This window comes from Tiliqua scincoides, chromosome 3 (assembly GCF_035046505.1).
Source record: "Tiliqua scincoides isolate rTilSci1 chromosome 3, rTilSci1.hap2, whole genome shotgun sequence".
NCBI lineage: Eukaryota > Metazoa > Chordata > Lepidosauria > Squamata > Scincidae > Tiliqua > Tiliqua scincoides.
This window is the reverse complement of record NC_089823.1, coordinates 178,289,607-178,312,672: the sequence shown is the minus strand read 5'-3', so window position 1 is coordinate 178,312,672 and position 23,066 is coordinate 178,289,607. Positions and strand designations below refer to the sequence as shown.

General features: G+C 41.4%; 1 protein-coding gene across 1 annotated transcript in view; it reads right to left on the bottom strand.

The window, feature by feature from the left end:
* PDZD8 (PDZ domain containing 8) overlaps positions 1-23,066 on the bottom strand; it is a 53,238-nt gene that overhangs the window by 5,256 nt on the left and 24,916 nt on the right. Inside the window, exons 3-4 of the mRNA XM_066622212.1 lie at positions 18,513-18,615; positions 1,472-1,634 (exon numbers count right to left, since the gene is read on the bottom strand). Of these exons, the coding sequence (XP_066478309.1) occupies positions 1,472-1,634; positions 18,513-18,615 (266 nt within the window). The remainder of the gene's footprint in view (positions 1-1,471; positions 1,635-18,512; positions 18,616-23,066) is intronic.

Here is a 23,066-nt window from a genome sequence, read left to right as displayed (position 1 = left end):
ACCTACGGTAAAGAGGATCTATATGAACTGACAAAATCATTTTTTTGTATTAGTTAGAACAGTGGTTCCCAAACCTTTTAGCAATGGGACCCACTTTTCAAAATGACTTTATCAGCCCGCCTAGTTTTATGAGACTAAAAAAGTTTCACTTTACCAGTCACTCAAGCCTCTGTTTCTATCCTTTTTACTATGGTTTGGGGGGGGGGCTGGTTTCAGAAACACAAGCTCCATTTTCATCAGATTAGGACTTTTCTAGTGGTCTTGCATTCCCCTTAGCCTGATCTTTGGTAAGAGCTGAGGCATACTTGCCTAGTCACAAGGAGACTGTGTGACCACAAAGCCAAGAGGTATAGAGAAGTTGGTCTACAGTTGAGATGCCTTGAAGGGGAATTATGCCAGACTTGTACAGGCATGGCCCGGTATCCGCGGGGGAAACGTGCCTAGCCCTCCCACGGAAACCATGGATAAGAGTAAATGCTAAAAGAAGCAGTTTGCAAATCGCCCTCCCATGTCGAACAAATTACTTATTAGTTCCATCTGGTTGCAGCCCTGTGTCTCACTGTCTGCAAACAATTACAGGAGACTAGATGCATTTAAGGGCTGTTGGGTTGCTAAAGGCAGCCTAAAACAGACTAAGCATCACAGGTTCTGCATTATTTAGGAGAACTGTACTGTTTCTTTAACTACGTCAACCTGACAGCCCTTAAATGCACACCCCCACTCCCAAAGCGTCTCATTCTTTTCAGCCTTCCAATCCCTTCCTGTACTTGTTTGAAACCAGCAAGACATAGGAGACAAGGGCTGCAAGCATATAGGACATATAAGTAATTTGTGCAAGGGAGGAGGGGAATTTGCAAACTGAGGATAAATGAAACTGCAGATACTGGATCCGCGGTTGAGGAGGCATGGGTCGTCCCTGGCAACCAAAAAAGGCAACAAGGGGCATAATTTAGGAGGTGGGGAAAATGAATTTCATGTTGATTTGAACTAACCAGCCACTTCTTTAGTGATCTTCTAACCCAGGGGTTTCCAAGCTTCTTAGCCAGAGGGCCGCATCAAATGTCTGGCATGGTTTTGAGGGCCGGAAAAAAAATTTAAATATAAAATTTATATAAATAAATTAGAGATAGAAATTAGATGTGTGAATAAATTGGGCTCATTCATTCAACCTCTCTGGCCCTTAGATCACCCTCCAGATGCAACCAGAGCATAATTCCAGTCATGTTCAGCCAAGTGGGCCAGGGGCTTTCAGGAGACAAGAGGCTGGCCGCTGGCTGCATTTGGAGACCCCTGTTCTAGCCGAATGCAGTCCACCAGCCCTATCAAGTCCTTAACAGCTCACCTTTGTTTCTGCAGTGTCAATTAGCAAAATAGGAGATTCTATACACAGTTGGCAGGTTGAGTTCAGCCAAGGGTGTTGAGTGCTACATCATGCAGACCCAATACAGAATTTATACGATTTTTTACTTACCTCCAATAGCTATCAGCCGATCCCCTCTCTGAAGATCAGCATTTGCAGCAGCAGAGTTTGGTGTGATAGTCTCAATAACAACATAACCTGCTTCTCCTTCCTTAGCTTGTACTTGACGAAGTGTGAGTCCAACACTTTGTGAACTTCCTTTTAACAGCTCGGCCTGAAAAGATAAATATGAAGAATGACTATATTAATAATGGAATCCATAAATTATAGAATTAAACAATGTAAATCTTATTTATACTGCAAGTCTGCTTTTTTCCCTAAAGGTTCCATAAAAGCGTATAGTATTAACACACTTCCCAATGAAAGAAGGAAAAGATGCATACATAACAAAACAGAGCAGCAAAACCCTTAATACCAAGTCAGTAACCAAGGGAAAACCTAATCCAAGTCAAAGATCAATGAAACAAAACATTCTTAACTAATACCATAATACCTGTGGAGTGGGAATCCAAGCATGCAGCTTGGGGGAGTGGGTTCCAGATCCTGGTGCTGGCATTGAAAAGACCCTGTTAAGAGTCCTCACTAACTGCACCTTTAACAGTTGTTGGACATGGAACAGAATCCCCACTGCTGGTCTCAAAGTAGCAGGCTAATTCATATGACAGAAAGCAGTCTTTTAGATATGCTGCTCCCAAACCATACAGGGATTTCAACTATCACCAGGACTCTGAATGGCCAGAAATGGACAGCCAACCATTGAAGATCAAACAGGAATGAAATCACATGATCCATGACATGAGCTTCCAATAAGCGGTCCAGTTGCATTCTGTACCAGATGCAATTTCTGAACAGTTTTCAGAGGCAGCCTCATGTATAGTATGTTGCAACAGACCAACCGAAGGGTGATCGAGACATGTGCAATCTGTCTTCTCCAGGAAAGGGCACAGCTAGTACATTAGTTGAAGCTGCAAGAAAGCACTCCTGGTCACAGCTTGCACTTGGCCATGCAGCAGAAGGTCAGGGTCGGAATACTCCCATGCTGGAGACCTGATGCTTTCAGGAGTGCAATTTGATCCAAAAATACTATACACCAGGGGTGCTCACACTTTTTTGGCTCGAGAGCTACTTTGAAACCCAGCAAGGCCCAGAGATCTACCAGAGTTTTTTTTACAATGTTCGCGCCATCATAACATATAACATTTATGTGTACAATGTATGTTGGTGTACCTTGAGCCCCACTGAGTATAACAGGACTTACTCCTGAGTAGACATGCCTAGGATTAGGCTGTGAGGCTGCAATCCTAGCCACACTTACCTGGGAGTAAGCCCCATTGAGTACAATGGGCCTTACTCCCGGCATTTCCTCCCAGAGGCACCTGAAGGGGGGGTCGGCACTCCGCGATCTACTCATTTTGCCTTGCGATCTACCGGTAGATCGCGATCCACCTATTGAGCACCCCTGCTATACACCTTACCTTAGATCAGTTCTCCTACTGACTGAAAGCATTTTTGTCTTGCCTGATTAAATCTCAAATTAGTAGCCACATTCAATCTATCACTAACTCCAGGCACCAGTTCAGACATACTGCTGCTTTCTCAGGATCACACAGAAGAGAAACAGCAGTCACCTGCAAATTGATAGCACCCGTCCTCCAGACAATCTCTCTCTACATATTAAACAACATGTGAGATGTAGGACCAAACAGCTTCCCTGCTTCTGAATCTATTACCCACATCAAGCTAAAGCCAAAACAGAACTACTTAGCACCATCTTGACTAGATATCATGACATAAAAAATTAGTGAAATGTTCCAACAGAACCAGGAGGGATACACTTCACCTCTCCTGTTCCCAGTGTAGGTTCATTCATGAGGGTGACCAATAAAGTTTCAGTTCCAAAATAAAGTCAGAATGAAAAAGATCAAAGATTTCTGGATGAGAAACTGTTTACAGATGATAATATTTAAGAGCCCAATCCTGTGCACACCACCCAATACCGGCTGCCGTCTGTGCTGGTTTTAACTGCTGTAAAGCAGCCTGCCAGCTGCAAAAGGTGCTCCAGTAGTGTGTCACTTGGTGCGCTGCTGGCAGTGCCAGTGGAAAGGCCTGCACCTTCCCGCCCACTTCAGTACTTCTACTGCTCGCTGACAAATATAAGTTAGTGGGAGAGGCAGGAGAGTGGTACAGGTGGGGAGGGAGTGAAATGTGGGTGGATTGGGTCCAGGAGGGGGCAGAATTGGCACCACCAATATCCTACAGCCCCTTTCAGGACTCAATCTTGTTACATGGGTCAACGCCAAACACTTCCAGCTATTTAGCTGGGTCCAGGTAGACCATTCCTGCATTCTGGGATGACATTGTGTGAAGGGAGGAGCCTTGGTGCAACCATGGAGTGGTTGTAAGCAGCTTGGAACACGGCTTGCAACCCTGAAAATGCAGTGGTTTTGCGTGCTATGGTAGGCAGAGCAATTTTTTGCTTTTTCCTTTACTTTCTAAACCCACTTTTTAAAAGTGGGTCTCTGGCATCCTCTGAATCTGAACAATTGAAGCTGCAGATATTGGATTTGCGAATCCCAGGGCCCACATGTATGTCCTTCAGTGCTTTTGTACAGGCACAAGAGGGCTGGGCCTGCAAAAACCAGGTGTTTCAACTTAAGTACAGACCCCTTAAGTCCCCTACATTTAAGAACAGGACTTAAAGTAGGTACCTGGTTTAACAATCCACTCTTTTCTCATTTCTCTCTTCCTTTCTCCAGTATTACGGACCTTCTAATTAAGGTTTTGGGTAAGTGTAAGGATTGCAAAGTTGCCCAACAGGTTTATATGTACCCTTTCTATAAGCAAAATATTTGTTGCCTGGAAAAGGGCTTGTTTCTATTGACTCTCCTTGTGATATATTACAGTGCCTTATCCCCTTCACCAGACCATGTTATTCACAGGTGCTGGACTTTGTGACATTTTGAACAATTCCAAACGTTTAGAGTTCACACATGTTTACAGACACAGGTCCAAGCAGAACCAGTAATACTGTCATGGCCTCCCAGACACAATAAGGGCATAATAGCTGCCTTACAGTTTGTTGTCATAATAGATGAAATGCTTTGTGTTACCAAGTACTACTGTTCAATATAACTACAGCCCTTGTTAACAACTAAGGGTCCAATCCGAACCAACTTTGTAGCACTTTTTTTCTTGAACAGAATGAAAGGAGATTCTGCTTTACAATAGTCCTTAGAATCACAGAATGTTCAGAGTTGAACTAAATGACCTGAAAGGTCCCTTCCAACTCCCTGTTCAGTGCAGCAGCATCCCTGACAGGTGGCCATCTGTTTGAAGATCACTGACGAGAGAGAATGCACTATTGCATGAGGCAGACTGTTCCACTGCTGGGTAGCTGTTACACTTAAGAAATTCTTCCTCATGTCTAGCCTACATCTTTCCTGTAGTTTCAATTCAATGATTCTAGTCCTGCCCTCAGGAGCCACAGAGAGTAAGTTCTCCCATTCTTATGACAGCACTTCATGTATTTGTAGATAGCTATCATAGCTACTTAGTCTTCTCTATGTTTAAAACATACCAAACACTTTTAACAATTCCTCAAGGAACTTAGCTAACAGACTAACACCTGGAGTATTGCGTCCAGTCGCCGCATCTCAAAAAGGGTATAGTGGAAATGGAAAAGGTGCAAAAGAGGGCAACTAAGATGATTGCTGGGCTGGTGCACCTTCCTTATGAGGAAAGGCTATGGCATTTGGGCCTCTTCAACCTAGAAAAGAGACACCTGAGGGGGGACATGATTGAGGCATATAAAATTATGCATGGGAAGGACAGAGTAGATAGAGAGATGCTCTTTACACTCTCACATAACACCAGAACCGGGGGACATCCACTAAAATTGAGTGTTGGGAGAGTTAGGGAAGACAAAAGAAAATATTTCTTTGCTCAGCATGTGGTTGGTCTGTGGAACTCCTTGCCACATGATGTGGTGATAGCATCTGGCCTGGATGCCTTTAAAATGGGATTGGACAAGTTTCTGGAGGGAAAATTCATTACGGGTTACAAGCCATGATGTGTATGTGCAACCTCCTGATTTTAGAAATGGGCTATGTCAGATGCAAGGGAGGGCACCGGGATGCAGGTCTCTTGTTATCAGGTGTGCTCCCTGGGGCATTTGGTGGGGCCGCTGTGAGATTCAGGAAGCTGGACTAGATGGGCCTATGGCCTGATCCAGTGGGGCTGTTCTTATGTTCTTATGACTCCTCACCATCTGTTGCTCTTCTCTGAACCAGTTCCAGCTTCTCAATATACTTATTAAAATATGGTGCCAAAACCTGGTCACAGTTAAACTTCCTTGCTCAACTTTATTTTGCCTCTAGCACGTACATTTCTAGGACATAACAAATTTCCATACTGAGCCTTGGGATTGGGCAAGCTCAACATTTTATATAGCTGCCAGTTTAGACAACTTAAGAAACACTCCACCACGGAGCAGATAAAGATTTTGATCAGGGTACAGAAAAACAAAATGTTTTAAAAAGAGGCCAATTAAGCAAACATTTCCCTTTTTTATTACTACTTTGAACACATTTGTTAAGAGCCTGTGCTTATTTTAAGATTACAGCAAATATTCTTGAACCATGTAAGAAATACTTTAGCAATTAGCAAGAATTGCCCAGGAATTCCAATTAAATAGCAATTACTGGAGTCAAACCATAAATATACCAACAACTAGAACAGCAGGTAATCAGTGTTTCCCAGATCATCATTTGTGCCATATCAAAAGGACATCAACTTTATAGATGACTCTGTTGCTCTTCCAAAGCAAACAATTTAGCAGAATCATCTGCAAAGATCTCATTGAACTGTACTTATTATAGTTCCTATACCCATTCAATGATTTTTAGTCATTAAATGTAATTGCAATGTTTTCTTAGCTCTGAAAAAATGGAAAATATTGATTTTTGCCCTTGAATTCTAATATCTATTTGATAGAAAGAATTCCTCTAATGTGGCACTTGAACATGGATTAGTTATTGGCAAATTTGTAAGACCAAGCTGAGTAGTCACAAAGATATTAACTGCATTCTATTAAGGGCAAAATGTATTTTCAAGACATTTCTATTGAGGAATACTATCCAGACCCATATAACAGCTCCTGAAGCTATAATTTATTTGAAATATTTATATCCTGCCTTTCCCATCCCCCTCAGGAAGTGCCCAAGGCAGCTTACAGGGGAGGGAGGGAGGGAGGGAGAGAGTGTGCACATCAGTCTGATGCAATTATACATTTTCTGCTCATAAGCTTTATGTTTATATTTGAAGTAACATATATACCTGAAATACAACTACTGTGTTTTGGTAAAAGCTCCTTCTAGCAAACACATAAAAGAAAAAACCCACCCACATATCTTGTTAGAACAAAGAATTAAAATACTTAGCAAAACCAAACCAGATTTTCAGTTACCATGCAATATACTTCAATCAGATTTAAATAGTCTTCATTACTACAAATTAATGTAGTTCTGGTAGCTGTAGATTTACAAAGTCTTAATTTGCACATTTTTGAAGTAGCGCGATTTGCAAATTAAGACTGGAACTCTAATTTACGCTGGCAATTTTTGAAATTCTGTAGTCAATTAACTGCTAATGAGCAACACTGGTTCAACACTGGCAGTTTCCTATAGCAGTGGAGAGTCTCCTCTAACAACAGAAGATCAAAAAAAGAAAATGTGCTCGCCGATGTTGCACATCTAGTAAAGTACTTTCTGCTTGTGGGCAAGAGCTGGGACAAACACAAGTGCGTGTAGGTAAGTGCCAGGGAAGACAGCAAAGAGATATTCCTGAGTACCTCTGCCAATCACTCAGAGAGGGATCAATTCCATGGTTGCTTTCAGTAGCATAGCTAGAGCGGTGCAAAATGGACATTGCAGGCTCTCAAACGCAAGTGTGAGCAGTCTCTCCCACTTGCCCTCAGAACCATTCAGGCAGCAACAGGCTCTGAGGTTGAGTGGGAGGGGCTGCTTGCATTTGGGAGCTTGCAATACTTACCATTTTGTACTGCTCTAGCTCCACTACTGGTTGCTCTTGCAACAGGAAAGGTATGAAGGAGAAGCAGCAAGTGAAGGCTTTTCTGGAACCATATGCCTCCAGAACATATCTGTAGGGGCCTGGGGGCATCTTTGTTTTCCTCATTGGTTTCTCTGCCATCAGCCACTCCAACTCCCTGCAGTCTCCCTCCTGTTTTCCCCCATGCCATCTTGGACAAGCACAAGTCAGCAGTCGGTATATTAAATAATTTTTCTCCTAACCCATACAAATTCCATTGTATGAGGAAAATGTTTTTAAGTAACAAGTTTGATATATGCGCCATTTTCCAGGAATGCAGCCAATGTGAAAATTGAGCCTATACTTGATTTTTTAAAAAGTATCTTATGTTAGCATGGAGCACACAGAACACTGGGTTGTATTTCAAAGAAAGTTAAACGTAAGAACAGCCCCACTGGATCAGGCCATAGGCACATCTAGTCCAGCTTCCTGGATCTCACAGCGGCCCCACCAAATGTCCCAGGGAGCACACCAGGTAACAAGAGACCTGCATCCTGGTGCCCACCCTTGCATCTGGCATTCTGACATAGCCCATTTCTAAGATCAGAAGGTTGTACATACACATCATGGCTTGTAACCTGTAATGGATGTTTTTCTCCAGAAACTTGTCCAATTCCTTTTTAAAGGCATCCAGGCCAGATGTCATTACCACATCCTGTGGCAAGGAGTTCCACAGACCAACCACACACTGCATAAATAAATATTTTCTTTTGTCTGTCCTAAACCTCCCAACACTCAATTTTAGTGGATGTCCCCTGGTTCTGGAGTTATGTGAGAGTGTAAAGAGCATCTCTCTATCCACTCTATCCTTCCCATGCATAATTTTGTATGTTACAATCATGTCCCCCCTAAGGTGTCTCTTTTCTAGGTTGAAGAGGCCCAAACGCCATAGCCTTTCCTCATAAGGAAGGTGCCCCAGCCCAGTAATCATTTTAGTCGCTCTCTTTTGCACCTTTTCCATTTCTACTATGTCCTTTTTGAGATGTGGTGACCAGAACTGGACACAATACTCCTGGTGTGGCCTTAACATCGATTTGTACAATGGCATTATAATATTAGCCATTTTGTTCTCAATACCTTTTGACCAAGTCCTATTGAAATTAATGGGACTAATGTCTCATTATTGGGCTTTAGCTATGATTAACTTTCTTTGGATATAACCTATTCTGATAAATCACATGCATGCACAAAATTAATTAGAATTCTTTTGAGCTTAAAAGTTCTTATTGTTCTACATGCAAAGAAGTAATGCAACTGAACAATGTTTGTACTGTGTTTTGTCTTTTATGTGAACTTTCTTAAGCACGAGGAAAAAGTGTCAATGTAAAGCTATGAGAACTATATCACTTAGGGAGACACTGGAAAGAGTGCTGTGTTTTTGCTGTTCTTGTTATTCCTTGTTAATAAAAAGAGATTTGTTTCCTTACCATTACAAAATCTCTTTACTTAGTTACTATAATGCATTAATCAGGCACTTCAAATTCCCACTGAGGAAATGTGTTAGGTTTCAAAATTTCACAGAAAAGCATGAAGAGGAAAAATCTCCATTTTCATCATGAAACTCTTGCAGTTCTTATCCTTTGGTCTATATACTTTCATATCTTCTAAACCAGGGATTTTCAACCACTGTTCTGAGGCATGGGTGTTTCTCGGTTATACAGGAACATTTTTACTTAACTGAAGAATGTGAGTGCAGGCAACAAGCCTGCATGCTAGAAGGAAACTAACCAAACTTTAACAGGAAGCAGGAACTGTCCTGCTGTTAATGTTCTGTTGACCTGTTAATGTTTTATTAAGTCTCATCCCTGTAGTGGGCAGGCTGCTTGCCTGCATGTCGCATTCTTCAGTTAAGCAAAAATGTTTGTTTAAGCATGAAACACCCATGCTTCCATTGCTTCTAATGGAAAATGAAGGTAATGAGTGCAGAGGGAACACAGGGGCTTCTGTTTATATAGGGTTACCCTGTATCCATGGTTTCCATATGGGGGGGCGGAACAAAACCCCTGTGGAGTGGGTTGACTAAACATCCCTTCTCCCTGTACCTTGTCTCCAAACATACATTTAGCTAATTAGCCTATTGTAAGAATCTTGTAACTAGGCCGCAACCCTTCACTGCAGAAAATCATACACGCTTTAGGAAGTCATTCAAAACCAAGCACATCACCAGGAAACCTCCCTGTTTACTTGAGTCAAAGGAAACATTGTTATCACTTTTCCCAAACAGACCATATTGTTTATATAAAGAATTGGGAAATCACATTTTTATTTGAAATCTATTGCCATTGTAAATCAATTTCTTTGCAATGGAAAACACAGCTGTCTGCAAATATTTAAACCTCTACTTATGTCCAGACTGCACTTGCTCCCAGTGTGGAAGGGATTGTCACTCCCGAATCGGCCTTTTCAGCCACACTAGACGATGTTCCAGAACCACCTTTCAGAGCGCGATACCATAGTCTTTCGAGACTGAAGGTTGCCAACTACTTATGTCCAATATTCACATAAGCAACAGAGCAGCTTACCATGTGAATACAAAATAGATTGTCAGCATTGTGCATCTGTGAAAAATAGATGCACACATTGGCTTCTTTTGGGATTTATAGCTGCTTAAGAAGCCAATTAAATTTCTATCATTCAGTATTTTTATTGTATTACAGAACCTCCTTTATAATGCAAGTAATGCAAGTTGAACTACCACCATTAAGTCATAACCCATCCCAATAATAAACACCTTCAGGTTCACATGCAAATTTACTCATGCACCAAAAAGCACTAGAATTCTAAGTTAAGGTGTCTACCCTAACTGCTGTGCCATGTAAAAAAACAACTGCTCTGTGAGGAAAACAGCAGCAAGCAAGCCATTATCTCCCCTCCCCCACTTTTTCCTGCTGTAATGTTTTTATGGAGATGACTTTATGATTTTTATGTTTTCATCACTGTCTTCCTGAGTCACGGCCACCTGCAGCATTACTTTCAAAAGTTGCAGTCTGTCCACTATGGTGCTTTTGCACAGGTGTGAAAGTGCTGGGCTGGCAAGTGCTAGCTGTTTTGATTTACATATGTTCCAACTTCTGGACAAACCTCTGGAATGGAACCAGTACATACTTTTGGGGGTGGGCGGGCAGCCCATTCCTATTGACATTTCCCTGCGCCTATGCAGTGCGGTCAGTGCAGCTTGTGCTGCATCTCACAGGGGAATTTTGCAGTCTGGAGGTCTCCTCAAGGTAAAGGGACATTTGTCCCCTTGCCCTGGGTAAAGCTCCAGCCGCAACAACTCATCCCCAACCCAATCCTCCTAACCTCCCAAGTAGTTGCTGATCAGTTTAAAAAAATTCTGCAAACATCCCAAAGGTTACAATCCTATCCACACTTACTTGGGAGTAAGCCCCATTGACTATCATTGTTAAATGCCTATACATAATAACATAACAACATAACAACAGTATTTATATACTGAAAATCAAATATCTAATAGCCTGTTAAAAGTACAGGTCTGTAAGATTTCCCCAAATGCCAGCATAGCAGCAAGTCTATTTAAAAAAATACACATGGAAATGAATGGTGACCCACCTGAAATTGGCTTGTGACCCACAGTTTGAGAAATGCTGATTTAGAGTTTACAAGCAAAGCAAATCTCTTATGTTTTGATACTACATTACAAAACAAAGCGTGAGCAGGAGAGGAGAACAGGGAGGAAGCGCCTGTAAGTAACAACAACAAAACATGGGAAGCCTGAGAGGGGTGAGACTAGAATGGGGGAACAGAGGCAACCAGAAATAAAGCTCTATCTTTACTGCTGCAATCTGGTACACTCAACTCCTCTCTTGCTTTTTTAGCTGCTCAACTCCTATTGTGCTGTTGAGCTGCTACCCAAAAGCTAGCAATTTTGATTTTTTTGAGCTTTTAATAGATGTTTTTGTGCAATGCCTTCTTTTGCACAATGCCTTCTTTTGTGCAATGCCTTTTTGTTATATTTGTCTTTAGTGTTTTTATTGCAATTTTCTGCTTTTACTGTTGCTTGGTACCAATGCTAGTTTTATTGCACTTTGGATTTTTACTGTAATCTTAAATGTTCTGTATCTCAGTTGGTTTTAATTTGTTGCTGCAGTTTTGTATTTTATTGTTAGTAGCCTTCGAAATCTTAAGACTTCTATCCTGCCTTTCAAACCAAGTAATTATTCACCTTCTGAAAGAACATATGCAAAAAAAAATCCAATTTAAGTTTTGATTGCTTAGGTCAGAAGAAGGACTACACACTGAAAGACTGAAGCATGCACACTAGAGCCCAGTCAAAAGTACACGTTTGTTTTTTTTCCCCATGAACATTTTCAGTGGTGTAAAAAGTGCCTTTTCAATCTTTTTCCGTAATTGGTTTGAAAGTACCCATCTATTCAGGAACTACTGTCTTCACTCTTAAAGCAATTTTGCTTGCCCTTAATGACATCACCATATAGCTAGTCAGATCTGGCTGCGCAGAAGCCAGCAATCATGTTCACATGATCCCCAATTGCCTAGGATCACCCATGTGAATTGTTTGGAAAAGAGAAAACAACACTGACCAGGAAAAAAAATATAGTGCTGAAGCAGCAGGTGGGATATTAAAAACAGGAATGCCAAAAAATAAAAAGTTGGTATTTTCACTAAGCATTTATTGGGTAATGCTTTGGGTAATTAATAATCTATCAGTGTTTTCAAATACTGAAACAAAGCTATCTGGTTCATATGTAGAACGTAGAACTGCAGCTCATGCCTGCTGTAGTAGGATCCTGGGGACAAAGGCTGTGTCATATGAATGTAGACTCACAGATTGTACTAATATACAAGGATAAGGTGACAGTTATGGCTGAAGTATATCCAATACTGTTGCAGAAATAAAACTTCAACAGAAAGCAAACATCTTTAGTCCAAGGCTAAATGATTTAAAAAGTTAAATATTTAATGCTGGGAATAAGGCAAAAGAATCAAGTCTCAGTTTTACAAGACTATATTTTCACAGTAGTGACATTTTCAAAAAAGGTTAAATGGCCTTAATCTCTCTTCACTTCTTTGATATGATTAAAGATTGAAATGGCAGGCTTCAGTTAGTCAACCACTTTGATAAATGTGAGACATCTAACATTACTTTGATAAATGTGAGACATCGAATATTACTAATATTCCACAATTACTTCAAATTCAGTATTATGGTGGGCTGTATTCATAGATTCACTTATCTGCAGATCAGGTGCACAGGCCCACCCATGCGCAACCACCGATGTGCAACTTCTCCAGAGGCGAAGGGAGCTCTGAGTCCAGCAGAAGCCACTGGCATCCATCTGCAGCCTCAGCTGGATTCAGACTGAGCCTGAGAAAGCGAAAAATGCGATTTCTGATTTTTTTTGTGAAACTGAAAGATGATGTTTTTAATGCCTTCTAAGGTTTCAGGAGGCCCAGGGAAGCCCTGAGGGCTTTTAAGGCCCTAAAAATGCCACTTCTGGTTTTGGATGTCATGTTTTTTGTCTTCTCTAGCTCAGTCTGAGCCAGCAGAGGCCACAGAGGACCCTAAGGATCCCCAGAGGGTAAGGGGGGGTGTTTAACGAAACCTGTGGTTCAAATAACTGCAGGGGGTTCCAGAAAAGAACCCACCCAGATACTGGGACATGCCCACACTTCTAAAGACAATATGCATTTCAGTCCTATAGTTTGTTCTCATTTTATACATGCCTAGATGAAAGTAAATTTTAAGTTTTGAGAAAAATGATGTTTTATTAGAGCATATTATATCTACTGCAATGTCTTGCAATTATAAAAAGAAACGGACAACCCAGCTCTTAATTATACTTGCACAAAGTGAAGGTCAAACACATGACAATAATTGAGCTGATAGTAGTCAGTCAGCAACTAAGCAATAATACAATGTCCTCCAGTTGCCAACTCTAGCTATCTTAAGACATAGAGCCATTTTCCTAAGTCTAGTTAGCACCGAGTATCAGAATAATTCTGTATGGCTAGAGGTGTGATTTTTTAGTGATAATGAAATAAAAACACAAAACACTTTCTGCACTTTTCCTCCTTGGGAAAAAAACGAAATTATAAATAGCTTTTAAAGTGTGCTAAGTAGGTGATATAGATGGTATAGTGTCAGCAGATGCAACCATAGTCATTACCCATGCTCACCCCTGTACAGACTTTTTTTCACAGATTCAGAGGCTTTTTTTAAAGTGCAGAAAGCAGTATTATGTGTTTTTATTTTATCAACAAAATATCACACCTCTAGTTGTATGTCACATTCTGGTAATGTGTAGTCCCCAATCCCGAGTGTGCCAGATAATGTGGGTTTTAGTAATATTTTTACAGGCACTCCCAGACTTACATAAGCCTTGATTTGAGTAAAATTGTGCAAGAGGATCCACTCACACTCACTATGGTCTGTAAGCTGACACTGTTTCCAGGATGCCCTATACTTCCTCCTTCTAAAGGAAAGAAGTATATCAAAAGCTGCCAGAAGTGGGACTGTCAGAGGAGGCTGGCCATATCAAGAGAAACTTCTTGAATTCCTTTAAGATGCAAGGATTGCGGCTCATTGTTTTCTTCCTCCTTTTCAAGTCTTAAGTTACCGAGTTTTCAAAACTGCTTCTAAAGAAAAAGTTAAGAGAAAAAAAAGCCTGTTCTGCAACTGATTCTTTTCCCTCCAAAGGCAGATTTCTCCATTTTTTTCCTGGTTTCCAAGGATTTATCCTCAAGACATATCTGTGCCTCATATCTGTGCCTCCTCCATGAGGGTGGCAAGAATAAGGACATGTTAACAAGGGGCACATTAACCATGCTGGACTCTTGGATTGACTGAATACCAAGAGTCTACCAACTTCATCGGAGTTACTGATGCTGAAGGAAGGGCAAACGGACTGGACAGCTCTGTATTTCAGAACCGCTTTTGTTCCCATAGAGCAGTGGTTCCCAAACTTTTTAGACTGATCGCGCCCTTGACCTACTAGGCCATTGCCATGGCTCTTCATTAGGGTTACAATTCTATACACTGTATAAGGTGGAGGTTTTCACATGGACTCTACGGCTCCCCTGACTGATTTCCACAGCCCGCCAGGGAGCTATGGTTCACAGTTTGAGAACCACTGCCATGGAGGATAGGTAGGTGTAAAACCCAACACAGTAAATAGAAAACTATTTTCTTCTTATGGAAGAGCTGTGTTTAGGATGGTAGCATCAAAACCACCCCTACCAGGAAAAGAATAAGTGGAAGAGGCTGAACTATCTCTAGAAGAATCATCTCTGCTTTTAGAGCACTCATCTATCTTGCTCTTTTATTCATGAACTTCTAAACCCAACTGATATTATGAAGCATCAGGGCATTATCAGGCTCTTAAAAAGAGACTTAGCTCCATCAAAGCAACAAAAAGCAGCAAATGAATTTTATAAAAAGTAATACAGCCTGTCAGTAAAGGAAGCAGACAAGAACCAAAGTCAGTCACTTTCAAAGGCCTCTCTTTAAGAATAGGTATTTTTTGAGGGAAGCATAAATACATTCAGTGTTAGAGGGTGGCAAGCTTTCCTAAGGAAGAAATTACCGGGATTGGAAACACAGCAAAAGAGCTCCTGCTCCTGGTAGATACCAGTTGGTCGGAGAAACGTGGACACTGATCTCAAATGAGGAGAGGGATACTCTCTGTGTATCATAGCAGGATGCTACCCTGCTCTGAAGGAGAATCTGAGCTTAACAGCTTGTCTAGGCATTCTTTCAATGTATATTCTGTTGAAGCAAACAGTGCAAGAATCAGCAAAGCATTTTAATGAGAAAACTATTGTAAGGGGAGAAGAGAAGCACTTAAAAACACAGCCCAACTCTAAATTCTAACCCATTTTTGTGCCTAATTTTTATCATATGAATGACAATACTGCCACCTGGTGTTGAAATGTGTTAACTTTCATATCGATAAAAGAATCCACTTAGGAAAGATTAGTGGATCAACATTTGCAAATCATGTTGAAGCGGTCAAATTACACTGAACGCCTTGTTCAAGCAAATATCAGCTAGTTTCACTTTAATTTTGGCAACGTTCAATTCATAAAAAGTTAGAACACCAGTCCCACACAGTTTTGATTTTTGCATGTCAGTGATCAAGCTGCCAAGTTTCTTTTAAAACAAAATAATTTTGGTTACTCACATGTCAACAATAAATATGTAAACACACGACTGTCAGGATTTTATTTTATTACCCTGTATATTCATTAAGTATGAAGTATGTCAAGTGCAATTGGACTGGAGACAGATGGTGATATTAGTTTGGCAGAAACCCAAAGCAAAATAAAGTTGTACACCACTTTGCGATGTTTTGGCGTACACCGGGATCGCATAACTGATGACCACGTATGTAATGTGGTTGACAGGGGTGCCCAACCCAACCCTCCAAAAGCGAGGGAAGCTCTGCTCCTCTTCCCTCCAGAGGGTTGACTGAGCCTCCCAGAGGCAGAGTACATCCGCGTGCAGCCTCTGCAGGGCTCAGACAGGGAAATCGAGTCTCACGTGATCTCTGGTTTCCTCTGTGAAACCGGAAGTTGCACAAGAGACCGATTTCCCTCAGTCTGAGCTCTGCAGAAGCAGCACGCAGATGCGCGCTGCCTCTGAGAAGCTCAGACAACCCTCTGGAGGGGAGCAGAGCATCCCCTTCCATGCAGAGGGACTGGATTGAGTCAAGCACCACTTGATGACAGAGATCGAAGTCCTGATCCCTGTCATTAAGTGATGCACGACTGTATTCAAATGCAATCTGCCTATATATTTAGAATGCATTTGATATGAAGCAGCTCAATTTCACAATATTCAAGCGAATTTATCAGCAGGTCAGACATAATCACTAAATGTATCTATTACTTCCTGACATTTTCATCCCAGTTTTTCTTAGGGCAGTGTGAGGCAGTATATCTGTTTTTCTCCATTCTTGAAATGGAGAAAATGCTTGCAATAATGCTACATTAAACTGAGAGAATGCAACTGACCCAAGGTCACCCAGTAAACTTGATGGATGAGTAGGAAATTTGAATCCAAACTCCTCAATCTTAGTCCTTCATAGTAGCTACTACACTGGCTCCATAAATGAAAGAGAAAAATATCAATAAGTTGATTTACATGTAGAACCTCAGTGGAAAGTATACTGGAATCAGCAACAAAATAAAAACCTATGACTCATTTTGAAATATCTGAAGCACAGAAAATACGAAAGAAAGAACAGGACTACAAGTATAATTTGAAGTCAGCTAATCAGTTAACACACATGTTAGTTGATTTAGCAGGACTAAGAGTTTTTATGCTAATTGGTTCTGGTGTGTTAAAATATTAAGAAATTTTAAGAACCGATTAAAGATAACCTAATATAAAACATGGTAGCTTTTGTTTATTAAGTCCTGAGCTATCCTTTTAAAATGCACCTATGTTGTCACTATGTATACTTTATAAATTGGTTGGTAGAGAGACAACTGAATTGAGAATTTTCAACAGCCGATAGCCCTAAAAAGTAACCAACTCGGAGAGGAAAATATTCTCCATTCTTATTAAGTAAGTGTTTAAGGATAAACCCTCTTCCCTTTGAGCGCCAGTGCTTTTACTACCCTGTATCTCACTGTTCAACTGCTTTTTCACTCAGTTTTCACTTAACTAATTAAAAGTTATTCCATGTGTGTACTGTATATAACAAAATCTACTACTAGATCAATCGCAATCCGCATATTAAAAGACTTCTATAGTAAGCATTTGATGGGTGTTACCTGAAATATTTATGACAATCAGTCAAAGTGGCGATTACTTATTTTCAGGTAGATGCAGTACAAAAATAAACATTTTAAAAAAGCTTAGGCCACAATGGACCCCCATCCTCTGCCAGCACAGCCATACAGCCAAGGAGAGATCAGCATAAGGTTCCATGCAGACCTCTTCCCCTGTCAGCACATACACTAGCATTACACAGAATGGGAAGACACACATGCATCCTCTATACTCAGGCAGGGTCATATGGAAAAAAGTGGCTGTATGAGGGGATCTCCTGTCATGTAATGGTTAGCATGGACACCTAGAGGCAGTTCAAAGGGGAAGCAAATTCCATTGCTCTCAATGGAAGGCTCTCCATTGAGCCTTATGCCAATCCAAAATGTATCACTGTGCATGGGCATGTATGATGCAATGTGCCCTTAATGTCTGAATATGCTATTTTTATAACAGACATTTACTGAAGTCGTGTGTCACTTAACGACAGGAATGCATTCCCACACCCAGTCACCAAGCGATGCCGACATTAAATAAAGCCTCCAAATGCCTTACAAGGCAAAAAGAGTCAGCCAAATGTCAGCGTCTTTTCAGTCAAAACTGCCATTCTGAGCCTCACAGAGGCATGGATGCGTGCTGCCTCTGCGGGGCCCAGAAAAGCCCCTAAAAACGAGGGGAGCACAGCACCCTTTGGCTTGAGTGGGAAATGGCAGCAGCCATTGCTTATGCAGCCCATCGCTGGTCAGAATGTTGCTAAGTGACATTCACTTGCATTTGCATTTAAATGGAAACTCGTAAAGATGAAAAGATTGTTTAGGGAAATATTAGATGAGGTCCTTGGAGAGAAGAACTCTAATTAAGCAGGAGACATTGCCTAGGACAGGGGTGTCAAACATAAGGCCCGGGGGTCGAATGAGGCCTACAGAAGCTTTTTATCTGGCCCTCAGGCTCTCAACTGCTGAGCAGTGCTGAGGTGTTACTGCTATAAGGACAGCCCACATGAAAATGGGGCTCTCCCATAACTTGAAACATGATCAAGATTTGTGTAGTTTCTCTTCTGTCATTTGCAGCTAATGAGTTCCTAAGCAAAAAAAGTGCTTATTTTTGGTTATGACCTGCCTAATGACATCACTTCCGGCCCTCAGCAGGCACCATGAATGCTGTTCGGTCCTTGGTATGAAATGAGTTTGACACCCCTGGCCTAGGAGATATGATACAAAACTATATGTAATTTACCGTTTTGACAGAAGTTCTTGGTTTTTCTTCCCAAACTTTCTCACTGAGTTCAAACAAGCAGTGAATAGGTATTTCCCTCTCATAGGATCCAAAAATAAGTAATCTGAAATACAAAAATATAAGTAGCATTGACATATTTGACACAATTATAATATTTTATAGCGGAGAAATTCAAGCTGGATGCACCTCAATTGGTTTAAAATAATCATAAGCAATTTCATTATATTAATTTACCTAAATGTAGAAGTATGTGTGAATAGCTACACAATTCAGGTCCAACTTATCAGAAGTTTAATAATGCTGCATTTGCTCCCTCTAGTGGAAAAGCAAGGAAAAACAGTTCAGATTCAAAGTTCTTTCATTTCTCAAGCAAATACACACTCAAGTTTGGAAAGAAGCAGGATTTTGCACTATGAGAACATACATACATACTTATATGTGTATACACACACACACACACTTGTTTCTTCAAAGTTATTTTATTTATATGCAAGGTCTAAAATATGCAAATTTAATCAATGAAGATTCATATGATTGACTACAATTTCTTTAAGCCATTTCTGCCCAACACTGCATATACACAACAGAGACCAAATGTGTACATCTGTGGTCTGGGCAAAAATGTGTTAACCTGCACAGATGACCGCTCAAAACACTATCCTCCTTCTTAACAGTCTATGTGCCGTCACACATAGAGATTTACTAGCTTCCCCCTTTCCCAGAGAAAGATTACGTCTAAGCAAAACACTGCCTCTTGATATTCAGGGCTGGGTAAAAAGCTGATGACAGACTATGTTGCTATGCTGCAGAGCACCAGGAATGGAGCACCTCAGGCTCATGACAGATGGTGAAATTCCTCTGTTGGAATGCCCCTTCAAGGAGGGTGGTAGCTCCTTCTTGGTTAACTGGTAAGCCACAGAGATAGCCTTGATCACCCTGTGAGCCAGTCACTGGGTGGTGATATAGTTGGCCTTTGGGGAACTCAGACAGCAGCTAAATACCCTATTGTCTGCCTAGAACAATGCAGAAAGAAAGAGCTCGAGGACTTCTCTCTCCTTCTGAAGCAGATATCTGAAAGAAAACAGGCAGCATTAAGCCTTGGTTAATGTGGAACACTGAGACTACTTTAGTAAGAACGTAATGTCTGATCACAACACCACTTTGTTTGGATGGAATATAGTGAATGCAGAGTAGTGCACACAGTACATTACTACTTCAGCATAGAAAATTATCAGAGACTCTGTCTTGAATGCAAAAAAGCATTGGTCTACTGTTGCCAAACATACAAATGGTTTACCCGTAAGTTGTAACAAAGTCACAAGTTCCGTGGAGTTTGATTGGTGGGTACAGGTTAGATCAGTGATTTTCAACCTTCTTCATTTCATGGCACACTGACAAGGCACTAAAATGGTCAAGGCACACCACCAGGCTTTTGACAACTGACAAGGTACACCATGCTGCCAGTGGGTTCACATCTCCCACTGGCCCTATTAATAAATGAACTTCCTCAAAATTCCTGTGGCACACCTGTGGACCACTCACAGCACACCAGTGTGCCACGGCACAGTGGCTGAAAATGGTTGGGTTAGACAGACCCTTGAAGAACCTTCTGACCAGTGGGTGAGAGCAAATGGATATACCATCTATTGCCAGATGGAAAGTAGAGATAACAGCAAAATGAACTCTCAATGAAGAGTTTGGCAAACCCCTAGATTTGAGGTGGATACCATGCTGTAGTAGGACTTCCAGAAGAGAGGCATCTCTTAGATGAAAGTAACTGCAAACCACAGAGGCACAGAAAACATTTCTACTTTGCTGAATAGGCCTTGGAGATTTAGCATTTCCTCCAGTGGAATGAGATGTCCTTTAGATATCCTCTGATGTTTACTATAGTTGGATCTTCCTTGCCATCAGTTTCAGTGTGTCATGGTGCAGTATTTGGCTTCACTTCTGAGGCAGGACATTTCAGTGGGAGAGGAGGTGAAGATCCTCACAATCCTTAGATGATCAAACCAGATCTGCCTCAGTTACCATAGTGTTACCAGAATGCAGCGTTGAAGTTGCCTAGCCTGTTGATTCCAATAATCACCAAGGCAAGGGGGGAGGGGAAGATGTACAACACATTGATCCTTCCCAAGAATCTAAAAACTTATTTCCTATTGAACACTGGTCATGTCCAGCTCATCTCCAAAACCTCTGGCACTTGGTATTCGGACTTGGTGGGAAACAGATCCACAGCACACTGTGGATCTCCAACCACATTGGAGTGATCTAGTGATGTCTCTGTATACACTGATATTGATAAATGGTAGAACAATGCACTGCAATATCAAGGCTCCTTTCATTTGTTTCCCCACTTGCTGAGGGCATCTGACAAGTAGCTGAACTTGGCCAGCTGAACAACCGTTGGGATGATGCAATATTGAAAACTACTCATCCCAAATCAAACATGCAAAGGGTTTTCAATCCTGTACCATCTTATTTATGTAGTGCAGCAGTTTTCAACCTCTCATCTCATGGCACTGAGAAGATGCTGACAGTGTCAAAACACACCATCAGTTTTTTGACAGCTGACAAGGCCAGCTGCGCTACCAGCAGTGGCTCAACATGTTTGTAGATGTTTCATATGCAGACATAAGATGTACTGGCTCAATGGCTCCTTTCTGGAGAGCAGCATCTATTTCATCTAGTAGGTTGAAACTGCTGAGTTACCCAGAACATAACCAATGGTGGAAGCTGTGTAAATTCAAAGATGATCATGCACAGGTCAGATGTGACAGAATCCCAAATGTTTATAAACGTCTTTAGATAGTCTTCAAATTGAGGAGAGAGCATGTTGATGTTCATAGCATTCAGAAATGTTATAGATGTCACACAGCAAGGACACAATTATGGTACATCAATGTCACGAACATTGAAAGTGGATCATAGAATACTGATGTCGGTGTGGTAGGCATCACAGATAGACTGTGGGGGAACATGTCAAGAACTCAGTTTGCCAGTTCTATTCTTCAGAAGTTGTTTTTGGAAGTAAAGGGTTGTGGTTCCCTTTCCCAAGTTGATGAAAAGTTTCTGCAGTATGGCCTGTCAGAGTCGAGCTTGTGGTGCCAAAAACAGGAGCTTTTGCACTTGTTTCAACTTTGTCTTTTCAGGAGAGGAGAAAGCTGAGACTGCATGCCTTTGCTGTCACCTTTTTAAGACATTTCAGGAAATCATCAGCAGGGCACTGACCAGGCCTTCCCCATCAAAAGGCAATTCTTCAATTGGTGCCTGGGAGAAAGGAGGCAGAATGTAGACAGAGATTTTATGGTAATCCTCTGACATTTGGAAAAGAGCACCTCAATTTTGGAATAAAGAGTGTACCAATACCTCACCATGAAAAGTAAGTTGGCAATTTTAATAATTGCCAGCAGTAATACAGAATTTTCTTGTCATTGCATCCAACCTTCAGGGAACCCAAGGGACCTTCATGTTGTTGGTCAAAGTATGCTCCATTATCAGGGAATTCCGTTTTAAACAGAAAGGAATTCCTCCCCTCTCATAAACTGTACATCTGCTCAAATCTCTGCAAAATGGATGGCTTCTCCCAAGCTTCTTTTAGTGTCTTGAGGACAGAAAGGATAAGTAAGGCTGCTGGCATATAAGCACTCACTCACACAAAGTTGTACACTGAGTCATCAATATGCTGTACCTGACACTGGTACTTCATGCCCCCCATGGAGGCCAACGTAACTACGATCTTATTACATAATTTCAAGTCTTTCACTAACAAAACAGACTTTCCACTCTTCACCCGTTGACTGAATGAATGTAGATGCTTGACTAATTCTGCCACTGTAGTTGACTCAAGAGGAAGGAAGGGTGAGAGGAGGTGCTGGCACTGCTGAAAAAATATGTAATGCAGATAACACCATCTGTACTCAAGAAACAACAGATGGTTGGTGAAGCTACCACCATTGTCAACCCTGTAGGTGACAGAACAGCAACTAAAACTGTGTTCAGTGTCAAAGCTTAAGTTAGTGTTAAGGTAGGGGCTGCGGTGAGTGAGTAAGGACACACTTTGAGAAACACTGGTGATATAGGTAAGTGATGCAAGGCGATTATATGAGGCTCCTGGGTTTCAGTACAACCCTTGGCTTGAAGACCTAAAGGTCTGTGGTAAGCTAGGCTTCTAGTTACTGGCTGTGTACCCTAAGCATCAGCAACATCGGCTTGTGGCCTCCAGAGGAAGATGAATTTTGTTGAAACCTCGTAACCTTCTGTTCAGAAATAGTGCAGACAACAACGTCTAATCCAGCAATGGAGTTTGAAGTCTTGAGGGGAACATGATCATTCCAGGAATGGTCCAACAAAGATGATGTCTGAGACTGCAGCCTTGGGCAGTGTTGAAGCATGAGCCACTGAGGTGGGAGGCATTGATGCTGGGGTCCACAAGGCTCTTCCCACAGACCTGACTTCCACATAAAATTTTCTTTTTTACGAGGTTCCCTGATACTGACTGCCTTACAGCATTTGCCTGTTCCTTGAAGACAATGCCTCATTCCAGACAGCCTT